This window comes from Leptosomus discolor, chromosome 12, assembly GCF_034619465.1.
Source record: "Leptosomus discolor isolate bLepDis1 chromosome 12, bLepDis1.hap2, whole genome shotgun sequence".
Classification (NCBI taxonomy): Eukaryota; Metazoa; Chordata; class Aves; order Leptosomiformes; family Leptosomidae; genus Leptosomus; species Leptosomus discolor.
In genome coordinates this window covers 11,676,563-11,689,349 of record NC_141402.1, presented here as the reverse complement: position 1 = coordinate 11,689,349, position 12,787 = coordinate 11,676,563, and the positions used below count along the sequence as shown (strand labels likewise).

Sequence of the window (12,787 nt, the reverse complement as noted above, 5' to 3'; positions counted from 1 at the left end):
TTAAGACATCAGAGGCAAGACTAAAGCCCTGCCTGTCTGTACCACGCTAGCACCTCTCGAGGAGAACTTGAGAAAGCTCTGCAAGATTTTTTGAGTGAAGCCAAGGCAGTACAAGTGCTTCTTCCTAAAGCAGCAGCAAAGTTGGAGCACTTCCCCTCATTCAAGAAGCAGAGAAAATCAAATCAGAAAGATCACCCCAAGAGAACGGACTGAACTGAGTATGAAAAGAGAAGGACAGAGCTAATAAACCTGAACTGTCAGCGATGGTGTCTCCTCAGCAAGCCAGACAAGGACAGAAGGAGGAAGCCAGCTACAGTGTTCACCAGTCCTTACAAGACAAACACTGGCAGAGTGCTGTCACAGAATGAGCAGGATGCAACAGCAGTGGCAACATCGCAAAAAGCGTTCCCAGCCCATCTGTGATGGGAGGATGACTGAATTCTGCTGGGAAAAACACTTTGGCTGAGGAGGAGGTTGTGAACGCCATGGCCAGTTTAGCAATGAAAGGAGACAGGCCAGAAATGAAAAAAGGTCAAAGTGTTTTTTTGTTATTATGCTATTGCTCCTCATTCCAACAGAAGCTGTTCCTTTGACCTTAAAGGGAAGGTACTGTTGTTTCCTGTCTGACCATCTCCTCCACTCTTCACGCAGCACACAACTGTATGATATTTAGGCATCTACGTAATACAAATTTTTAAAAGACAAACTATCCTGGTCAAAGGAGAAATAAATAAAAATTACCATTTGTTACAAAAAGCAAAGACTTTTGTTGCTAATGTGCTGACTGCGTGGGAGGAAGAGACTGGCTTGGGATCTGGAGGTTTAATGAGGTTCACACCCAGACCATGGTGTTACAGAACACGAAGGGTAAAGACGAAGGAAAAAAAAAAATCTCAGACTTACATCTGTTTGAATGATGCTCCATGCATTGGTTAGGCCAATATTTCCATCTGTCCCGTACAAATGAAGCCCTTTCTTCAGGTCCCGCTGAGCATACTTGTCAATCTAAAACGAACAACAGAAGACACAAACGTCAAAATGTGCCGAGTCCCACGTTTCAGAATCAAAGTGCACGGAGCAGGGAGATGCTGGACAACAGCCCCGTGCTGAAATGAATAAGAAGTTAATCGACATCTCCTAAAGCCTTTCTCCAGCAGAGCTGGTATCTGTTACAGGTACCCGCATTTTGTCAGTACATGAGGAGTTCTGAGTTAATGTTCATGTTTTCCATCACAGACCTCCAGAACACCTTTGCCCTTAACCATATAGAGAGACTGGTTTCAGTTTAATCACCCATTCTTTGCAAATGAGGCTTATAGATGAAAACATTCATCTACCCACAGCCTCTCCTTTTAGCTCAGTGGTGACCAAGTACCCCTCAGCATCTTCCACGTGCTTCCCGGGAGATCAGCCACGGCATTAACATTGTCCTGATGCACCGAACTGTGTCCATGACATCAGCCAGGGCACCCCACCTCTTACAGCAGGATGGACATAACTCAGCACAGACAGGATTTGAGAATTTAGGTACTAAATGGAGCTGCTCTTAAATAAATGCCTTTTTGTTGATTCAATGCAAGCACAAAGTTATGTTTTAGAGGCTTTTGCCATTGAAGATGCTGCTTTCTTGTTGAGAGCCTCTGCTGGTAAAGCAGGCTATCATTGGTCACTGCCAGGTACTGTCCAAAATGATTGCAAGGGCAATGGTTTCTGCAGAATCAAGTAAACACGAAAAAGGAAGTAAATAATAAATGGAAATCCACAGTTTAACCGGATTTTTCTGTTGTAAATGAAAAGCACTGATAGTGCTGCTCAAACGCGCCCGTACATTCCCCCCTCCCCTTAGTGGTCTGTTTGACACCAGAGGTACAGCAAGAAGGGCGAGCAGACCTGTCCCATTTTCTTCTCCATCAATCTGCTATAAATCTGACTGCAAAACACAGTGCCACTCTGAGATCTTTCTGCTGTAACACTTGAAAAGAAAACCAAAATTAAATTCACAACCTGCTTCATGGGGACAGTCTGAGTTATACATACTCTCTGCCATACTGGGCAAGAGACAGACCTGGTGTATTCTCCAGTGACTGCCCCTCTGACACCAGCCACTCCAGCTGAGGGGGTCTAAAGGAAGTAACCAATGCTAATGTTGAGTTAACAGAGGGAACAAAGGTGAGCTGCTTCTACCATAGACTTGGATTTTCCTTTTGCTTTGTTCAGTCAGAACTGTTTTCTGGGGAAAAAAAAAAAAAAAGTGGATGCGAAGCATCTTCCACAGCGTAAAAGAGGAATTTTCAACCCACTACATCATAATCATTATGGGGTAAAAGTCACTCAACCATATGACTCCATAAAAAACTATGACCTCCAAAGCTCATTATGTCTAAGAGATCTCTGCTGTATGTGCAAAGGGTTGTGCTTGGTCTCTCCACTTGTTTTGTTTCCTTCCCAAAGGTTTACCAGCATCAAGCTGAGCCAATAACAGAATAGCTTTGGGACAGTACGAGAAAGATGTACAACTTAATCCCAGCACCTGAACTATCACGCAAGCACTTTCTCGTGGATGACTATCTTGAACAGTAGGTGCTGCGCTCCCACTGTAATTATCATGTAAGCTGATAATTTTGACTTTACGCAGGGATTATACATAGTCACTGGTACGTTAATTAGAAGAGAAAACCAAAGCTGAAAGCTATCATTAAATTTGGAATTAGTTGAGAAAATTACAGGCAATAAATGATAAACTTGTATGTGTGTGGGATCCCTAGCATTCATTTAAGAATTAGATTGAACTGGGTTTCAGCTCTTCACTTATCCTCAGCTCCCTGTGTCTCAACTGGACCTGCTGTGGTCTCATGCAGAGCCATCAATTAGGATGGAAGGGCACAGTCGTGTTGCTAGTCCAGGAGAGGCTTTGAAATTGAGGGTCCTACAGAGGTAGTGAGGTAAACTGATCGTTGAAAAACTAATTCTTACTCAGAAAGGGACAGAGGTGAAGAGGAACAACATAGCTGAGGGCAGAGGGGGACAGAAATCTAGCTAGTAGATCTGTTGCCTTAAGACCAAAGAGAAAGGTCTGGTTGGAATATTAATTTATCACACCTGAGAAAACCTGCCCTGTAAAGTGAGCGAGCTACGCATCAGCCTGCAGTTCGTATCACCACTAATCTGGAACTGGGGAGATAAGGTCAAATGAAACAGTGATTCTTATCTGAAGGGCAAATCCTGTGCTACCAAAAGGATGCAAAATGCAAAGGCTGCATTTCCTCATCAAATTTTGCTTTGCAAACCAATGCAGCGGCTCAGCATGATAATCCCTTTTCCCAGGGCTCACAGGCTGCCCCTGTTAATGCAGTCCTCATGTCCTGTTTGAGATTAATAATAACAACAACTACAACAATTTAATAATAATTTAATAAGTACTTCAACGTTTAGGAACAACATTTTCTAAGTCCACGTGTGCTTTAACTCAGTCTCAGGAGGTTGCCTCACAAAGCACTCCTCTTCCTTTTACCTGGGGAAGATGCCCTAGCAAGCAACTTGCTGAGGCAAAATGGAAGCAAGCCCTCTCTTCCTCATAAAACTAACCATTTTTCCCTGCACAAAGAGTGAAAGACCTTCATACTTGGAACACAACTGGCAACAGATTTCCGTCTTTCAGAAACCGAGCAAACAGCAGAGCACTCCTCAGGAGCACAGGCACTGTGACCACTTCTCTCACTGCTATTTCAAAAAGCCTCCACGCCAAGTCATGCACATTGTATGACCCGTTACTACTTGTTTTGAAAAGAAAGTGCCTGTTTGAATCTTGCTTGGAAGAAGATATGAGCTTTTTATAATCCCACACCACATGTGTGTCTCACTCCCTTCTCTCTCACCTCTTATGCAGGTCACAGCTTTGAAAGAGGCACATGCACGCTGTGAAACACTACCTCCAGATTTCTTTTTTATTTCATGTCCCCTGACATGGGAAGGTATCTGGAAATCTCACGCAGTTTTACAAATATACATACACACACACACACAGAGAGCTTTATATTTATTTGAGTGACTGTAAATGTAAGATTTTACATAGTTCTCCTTTACTGAAGTTTCTACCTGACCCTCTAACCGAGCGTGCTGTAAACACACCAGAGTGCTATTCTCTGAACAGCAGGTGATTTAAAACTCCTTTTTCACAGAGCTACTCCTTAAAGCATTCACGCTCTCCTGTTTGCTCACGGCTGGGTCAGAAAGCTCTTCATCATCACCTAGACATAACCCTGTAGAGCACAACTGTGCGCCTGGGGCCCTCGGGCACCAGGAGAAAGGGGAAGCAGGCATCGGCCTTTGCTCTCCTCTCACCTGTACCTGCAGCTGAGGTACCGGCACGAAGCTCCGCCCGCCTGTGTCTCCCCTGGTTCTAGCCATGTACGTAGAGCCTTTTTTATTCATGCCTTAACTTGCACGAATTAATCAGCCTTGACACAGAAGTAGCTGTGGACTGTGAAGAGCGCAGACACTAAACAGGACCACTTCCCTCATTCAGGCTGTGAGGTGTTCAGTGTCTACGTGCAGTCCTATTAAAAGCACATCGATCTCTGCTTGAACAACTTGTGTACAAGGTTACGAGATGGGTATTTTTTCCCCTAATTGAAGCACTGCTTGAAGCTCTAGCATACAATTCCTACTGGCTTTGACCAGAGAGGGGCAAGTAAAACTCAGCACCTATTTGTGACAAATGCTCTTCCAGGTCATTCTGTTTCCTGCTAACCTCAATTTTGTTTCTTCCTCAAAATATTTTTAGAATAGCAGGAACTTTTCGATATGCCTTTATTCTAATTGTATATTTGATTTAAATGAAAACTCACAAAACACCCCCAGCTGTCTCTTCTGCCTTCAACTCGAGTTTTTCAGAAAATGATCTTTCTGAAAATGAAATGCTGCACCACAGTGATTCACCGCGTCTCCTGACAAATGATCCCACCCAGCACTCGCCAATCTGTCAGCTTCTCTTGTTTGTCTCTGAGCTACCAGTCCTCAGCCAGGCAAAATGTCTATCACAGAGCAGGGACTCTAAGTACTACATTAAATATTCTGCCATTTGAATCTGCTGTGTTCTCCCATATGCAAGCCAGGCTCTTCACCAAGCACAACCCTAGTGAAGGGGCGCAATGAAGCCTAACAAAAACTCTCAGCAGGCAAACCGTTACTCTAAGTGAGATGCTTATTTTTAGTCATGTGGAATACCAGAGATTTCCTCAGAAGGAAGAGCTTCTGAAAGGTTAGGCAGTGAGAACCTTTTCTCAACCTGCAAGTGAAGCAGAGAAAAATTCTTTTCCTCCTTGGGATGCAGATGAGAGATGCAAGCTTCACGCTAGCGCCACATCCATGTCAATTCCTATGACTTCTGGCTTCAGACACACTGGAGGCTTGCTCATGTTTATCAGCACCATCAGATTTCAGTGGTGTTTCTACTAGCACATGTTAAACGTGTCCTGTTGCTTAGCATGGTAATCCACTACAATCCACGACTGCAAAAGAACCACTTCTTAGAGTGGGGCGTGCATGTTACTAGCACTCTATCTAAGGGAAGATCCCGTTCCCACAAACACTTCCTCATTGACTTCCATTAGGCCTTAAGTTGACTCTTAAATGTCTCATTGTCCTATTAAAAAGACTTTACAAAAATATACACTACTCTAAGGTAGGCAAGTCATGTGCACAGAGTTTCAGGCAATGAAAGAAACTCAGCATTTGAACTAAAGAAGAGAAAGCTATGAGAGAGGCAGCAGGACTGGAGAGAAATTGCCACAGGCGTCAGGAAAAGCGGGTGGAAGCAGCTGAAGCGGTGAGAGAGAACAGGCAGGGATCTATCTGAGCCTCATCTAAACTACAGCTGTGACAAAACATCCCTTAAAATATCTTACTTAAGCTTGTGTATAAATTCAGGTCAAATTAAAAAGTGGTTCCTTCTTAATCTGTATTCCCTCAAGACAGCTATTTACGCTGTAGCAATTTACATGCAAGGCTTGTTTTACTGTCAGCTTTGTCCCCTCCTTGCTTCAGAAATCCGGAGCCTCCGAGCAGAATTGCGGCTGGCTGGCTGACAAGCCCAGCTGCAGAAGCCAGCATCCTTCAAGAGGACCAAGAGCTGTCAGACGCCACCTTGCCTCCTTGAATAAGACAACCTAGGAATAATTGAGGCTGAGATAAAAACTGTGTAACAGCCGCAAGAACAAAACCCCTGCTTAGCACAGACACAGACACCCTGAAAGCACTACATAAACATTCTGCGTGGCAAAAACCCAGCGAGGCTCATAATTATTTCCATCTCTGTATTACAGATGGTGGATTGCAGTGGCCTTCTCAGTTCCTGGGGATGGTGTGACAGATCTCTCACTCTCTGTCTAAATGAAAGGCTTTGGAGTTTATGTACTTACTGTTAAAGCATGAAAGAGAAGACAAGTGCTGCTTCCAGAGAAGCCCAGTCCTGTAATTTTGCTGCTGATAAGGAGGAGGAAGTACTTTGGAGCAAAACTTTTCGGGCAAACAAGAAAGTTGTACCGGTGCAGAACACAGGCACTATCAATATTTACAGCTAATACGATGCAAGACTGTGATTAAACTGAAGCTACACCAATACTGAAGAGACAAAGTCCTTCCACTGTCCCTGAGAAGGAAGGTGGCTTTGCTGTAATCCTCTCTGGAAGAAAGGCCAAAAGAAGACTTTTGGGGAGATACTTAACAACTCCTTCTTGACTTGCTGACCGTGTGAGATGTCACTTAGATTCTGGCATAGCCTTCAGGCAAAGGCCAGAGGATGCCAGCAGTGTCCCCAGCTTTCTAACCAGCAGGTAAATGGAGACTTTTAATTTCAAGCCTCAGTGCTTCCCTACCACATCATGAACAAAAATTCCACCCAAGAAGCCCCCTAAACTGGACAAAGCCTCTCAGCAGTGTTTCAATATAGGTAAGTAAATACTCCTGACATTTCTGGTGATTGCTTCCCCTCCACCAGAACAGGAGAGGCAGTAAGGAAATGACAAAATATCCAATAGTTTCCCACCAGGCAAAACTTGTAATTTAATGCCTTGATAATCGTTCTCTACAAATAGCAGGCCGTGGGAAATCGAATGTAAACAGAAAGTGCCTAATCTATAAGGTTTTTTATTTGTGGGAGCCCTCTTGCCTGCTAAGAAGAGACGAGATTGATTGTACCAACAGGTAAGGCTTGTTTTAAATGAGATGGCCCCAAGCCTGTCTATAAGAGCTGAGTGCTCTCCTCACTACTGAAATCCTCCTTACACCATCTGCCTATGAAGAGAAATCATGCAAGGTTTTAGTAAGCAAGAGACATTGTGTGAGTTTTGCTGATGTTTGGCAGGTAAGGGACAATACACCAATTGCTTGTCAGTGTCATCAGTGTTACACAGCATCTCCAGGACACTTTGCTCAGCTCTTCCTCACTTCCTGCCCAAATGTGAAACAATTCCAGGACTTAACTTTTTTTTTATGTGTAATTGCTTCCTTAAACACAGCAAACCACTTGTTTAGCGAATTCTCTTTTCCTAGTTTGACTGCAAAATCCCACATGAGGAGTCAAACATTTTATGGATCTTCCAGTCTCCAGCAAGTTAGTTGAAATGCTTATTGGCTCTAGCAGTGTTTGATACAGAGAGAGATGCACTGGCTGTGTAACTTCAGAGGAAAAGCGGAGAACACAGAAGATTGTAGGAAACTGCCTGGGAGTGGGAAGAAGGATGAACATTCCTGAAACACGCTGACTTGGGTCAACTGAGGTGAGACCTTTCAGCTGTGCCACAGGCTTCCTACGCAGCCTTGAAAAAATCACTGTTCCTCTTCTGTTTCAGTTCTCTATTTGCAAAACAGGAATAACCTGTCTCCACTCATGCCATTAAATTAATAATGCCATTTGGAGTAGGTATGTGAATACCAAAACCAACCTGGGACATGAAGCCCTGTACAGAATCTGAGACAAGGAATGGAGTTACTAAACCGAGAGGGTCAGTAACCCTCCTGGCACTTAGAGGGTAAAACTGAGGTTCATCAGGAAGCAAAAGGAAGAACAAATACATCTTGCGTTGGCCTGGAGCAGGCAGCTGGTGAAGCGGTAAGAGAAAGAGCCTCCCGCTGCGCGCTCTGACAAAAACCAAGAAGTTGCAAGTTTTTATAACACAAAGCTAATAACAAAGTCAGAGAACTTGGGTTTTCCAAATCCGTTTTTCCTGGGTCCGTGGTTTGTGCATACAATTAATTGCAGTTTCAGTCACTGTCTTCTGCCCACAAGCACCTGCTCGTGCTCAAAGCTAGCATCAGGGCACCTGCCGTGGTACACAGCTGAGGCTACAAGAAAGGAGCCACTGAAATATTCCTGCACTATCCATACCATTAAAATGCCGATGCTTCCCACCAGCAGCTTTAGCACCGCTTTGCTTTAAACAAGAGATCACACGTGACAAGTCACTAGGCTCTGCAACTCACCGTTCTTCATGCAAGAGCAAACTCAAACGTTTTCAGCGAACGGCACCTGATTTTGTCCAAATGATTCCTTTAAAGTCCAAGGGAGAGACAGGCATTTCATCATTGTTCCACAGAAAGTGAACGTTTAGCTTCCTGTCACTGCTGGTACAAGGGGAAAGCACGCTTCTCTGTAGCCAGGGAGGCCGCTGCCATCTAAACTGGTCTTATGCACAGCAACAGCTGAATAACTTGTGCATCAAGTCCCCAGGCTTGTTTAAATAAAGTACCTCATAACTAGCTCAGAGAAGCAGGCTCAAAATGTTAAGGTGCAGCTATGCACATCCCTTCCTTGCATGCAGAATGAAGCCAGCAGTACAGCTGACTGCTCATTTACGATGATGCATACAACCAGCTCTCTGCTGTGTGGCACTCTGTGCACGGGCACTTCCCAACAGATAATCCTAGACCTCCTTAAAAAACCCAAATCTTGTTTCTTTTTACTGAACCTAGGAATAAAAACTTTCAACGTGAATTCTTGGCTTGCTGCTTCTTGTTTCAAAGGAGTTTGCAGGCTGCAGCAAACATGGGGAAAGGGCTGGATAAAACCAGGCAGGTAAATCAAATCAATTACATACACAAAAGGCTGACACTGCAAATTAATTACCGCAATATTAAGTCAATTATTCTTGGCATTATGTGTTTTGAGTGACAAAAGCCTCACCAGCACATTGAAGGAATTTCGGGTGACTGAACACTGAAGTGCATGGGCTTTGTGACATACCTAATTATTTATACAGCATTCAGGATACATCTTATGCTGATTCTGTAGAAGGGACCTTTTGTTTCCATATAAATAAACTCTTCAGATTATTAAGCTGGTTGGGAAAAAATTATACTAATGTCCACAACAGCAGTGACACCAGCAAAGCTGGGTGCTATCATGACCTAATGTTTCCATTTCGTTTCCAGAATGAAACGCCCCTTGTAGTAGGTTTTCTCCATATACCTGCTCTAAAGATGACTGACAGAAAAGAGCTTCTATCCCCTTTCTCCAGTTACGTATCCCACCACCGGCAACGCTCCTCTGCCTTCACACATCAGCCTCCTGTCCCCCAGATCTCACAACCTATCCTCAAAGCCCTCGTCCCTTTCCTGTGCCACACCGCTCCTACTCACTCGAATCAGATCTTCCCCCAGACACGGTCCTGTAAGAGTAATTCTTTTCCTGCATGTCCCAGTAAACAGTAATTTTGCTCAGATCTCTAGTGGCTCCAGGACCACACCTGCGGCAGGGTGTGAGGGCTCCTCTGAGCTATGCTGATGTACTGAAAGCCCACACCGAATCCAGGCCACAGGAAAGGGAAATGCCCATTCATTCTTTCAAAACCTATGCTCACATTCATTTGTCCTCAACAACCACCAGCATAACCTCAGATAAGTAAATTGGGAAGGATGCTAATTAACATGATACATGCTGTCGAGCCTTTATTTGCAGAGAGACATGAAAGGTGGGTTGCCTTTGTATTTCAAGTGCTAACAACCTGTTATCTCCATCTATACAGACCGAAAAAAAGAGCAAAAAAAAACCCCAACCACCTAGGGATGCACATGTCAATAGAGCTTGAGATCCAATTAGCTGCCACAAAGGCTTCAGGAGGAGCAGAGGCAAGGCAGAGCAGGGAGGCAGGCCACTTTCCTTGCAGGAACTAATGACCATTGTGTGATTATGTGTTGGGCGGAACAGTGACATTGGACACAGACTCCTTCACAGATGCTGTGAGCTGGGCAAGGGGAAGCCAGCAGTTTGCTCCCAGAGATGAAGGACTTGGCCATTTGCCCACTAAGCCATTTGCTGCAGCCATCCCACAGGATCCACCTTTATTTCAATTATTTACAATACTCATTTACTTAGTTGAAAGCTCTCTCCTTCACCTTTACAACAAGTGAGAGCACTATTAAAATATCAGGGGAGATGAGACAGCAAAGGCAAACCGTTCCCTACGCTCCCACTGTGGTGGGAGAAGGTGAATGATCCCACAAACCAGGTGTGGGCTATCTGCAAATCCGTTTATCCAAGTAACTTAAGTTCATTTGCTCTTAAATTCATGATTTCGGTAGGAAAATACAAACCAAAATACAGAATTTGTCCACTGCTGTAAGGTAAACACATCTCTGCAGAAGTCAAACCAATTACAGCCTAACTAGGTCAGGCCTCTGGTGGCACCTGAGCCTTGCTGGGGGCCCTGGGAAAGGCAGGCAAGCTCCCCATGGTTCAGCACAGGCACTGGCAGTGCCACCTCTTGGTGGCAGGGCTGCTCTGCTGAGCAGTTACTATCAACTCCACTGGCAACCAGTAACAAGTAGGGTAAGCTGTAAAGCAAGTGGGGGAGAGGGCTGGTTAAATCGTGTCCTCAGGGAAAGAAATTTTCCTGATTCCTTGGAACAAGGGGAACAAAAGTCTGCTGATAAGCCACCTTTCTCCGTGCTGCAACTAAAACATCCACTGAAAATCAAACCAAACCAGCCCACTGAAGGATTAAAATCTGTTACTCTGCCTGGAGAAACTTGTCTGGAAAGAGCGGTTCTGTGGAAAGAGATTGAAGCAGCTGTGTCTTCCTAGGTCCAGGGAATGTTAATCCTTAGAGGAAAGTGAGATTTGCACACAGCCTGCTTTGTTATTCTTAAGACATGCTTTCACTGAAGTTAACTCATTTTAAATAAATAATGCTGTGAGGAGAACTACCATTGTCCTTGGAGGGAAGGGACCAACAGGCAAAGTCGGACTCTCTACAGCAAGCTTTCTGCCTACCGCGGGATGATCTCTGCTCAGCCTGGAAGTGGGAGAAGTGCAGAATGCACCCTCAGAGAGTGAGGGCAGCACAAATCGAAGATCCAGGGAAGAAACAGACAGCTTTGGAGGAACATCTGGCTACTTCGCAGAAACTCAGCAAGACCATTGGAGGAGTCGCCTGGCTTTATTCTGAAGAAAACAGAATAGGATCTCAATATCCTCCTAGCTAAACACCAGAGAAGATAATTAATTATCTCCTTACCTATATTTTTTTCCTTAAAAATATGTGATGTTCTTCCAATCACAGGGACGCGTATACTTGCAAGAATCACAGGTTACGCTAAATGCCAGCTCCTCAGGTAGCAGCAATCTGCCTGGCTCCGCTAAAATCAATGGAGTTGCCCACATTTCCAGCAATCTGGCATCCTCACGTGGTGTCTCCAGTGGCTCAAAACCATGCTTCTATTAGGCTACAGGCAAGCTTGTAAACCATTCCCTCTCCAAAACATCAACTCTGGCACCGTGGGAGTTCTGACCTTCAGCAACTGGAATTACTGTTTTTAATCCTCAGGTAAGCTTTTCAGTGGAGATATTATAAACTGGTAAATAAAAAGTCTTGGAAAGCTAGCAGATAACAAAAGCAACAGAAGTGAATAACTGCTATTAAACGTCTGCCTTGTTTTAATGAAACAAACAACTGCAGCTCTTCACTGCCCTTCATCGAAAACAGGTATTGTCATGAATGGAATGACTGGGACTCAGTCACTACAGATGAATAAACTACACGGAGATTGCTTTCCTTAATAACAGAAAACAAGCAAATAAACAAACTGCCGGTCACACTTGTATGGCATAAAATGCAAGTTTCCAACACCCTTTCTACTTCCAATAATGTCAGAAAAAAGGCATGTTTCTCATTGGAAGTCACGCTGGTTGAATGGAGAAGGAAACATGCTTGTTTCCCCCATTGTTAAACAGAGATAAATGACAGTACCTTCAGTGAGCGAGGTGCTGGAAGACTGCAATATTTCCATACAGAACAGAATTACAAATCTGTTTTTTCACATAAAAAGTGGCATTTACCAAATGAACAGCAGACACGCTGCTAAATGGCAGCAAAGATGGATGAGAGGAAAAACAGGAAACGTTGAAGAAAGGTTGACCTCAAACTGCTGCTACCTGGGGAGCCCTCCTTTACCCCAGAGCATGATACACCCGCATCCCAGCTGCCAAAGCCAGCTGCAAATTGGCAAGAGACCTGGCTCCCCTCCCAGACCCCGCCAGGGTAAGCAGTGGAGGACAGCTGCAGCACCTCACCTCTGTGGCAGATGCAGGGTTCCAAACCCCCAGGTCACAGGCCAACTTCTTTTGTAATTGCATCATCATGTAAACGTGACACACAGCCTGTGCATCTGGCTATCAGCGGCCATCCATGGCAGTGGTGTCAGGAGAAACGAAGAAGTCTCGGTTCCTCAGCTACCTGCTGGTCCCAAGTGGAGGGAAAGGAAGGACACTCACAGGTGCCAACTGGAAAAG

At 44.5% G+C, this 12,787-nt stretch overlaps 1 protein-coding gene across 1 annotated transcript in view; it reads right to left on the bottom strand.

Moving 5' to 3' along the window:
- Window positions 1-12,787, bottom strand: part of TSPAN4 (tetraspanin 4) — a 200,976-nt gene that overhangs the window by 12,167 nt on the left and 176,022 nt on the right. Inside the window, exon 4 of the mRNA XM_086472158.1 lies at window positions 904-1,005. Coding sequence (XP_086328284.1) covers window positions 904-1,005 — 102 coding nt within the window. The remainder of the gene's footprint in view (window positions 1-903; window positions 1,006-12,787) is intronic.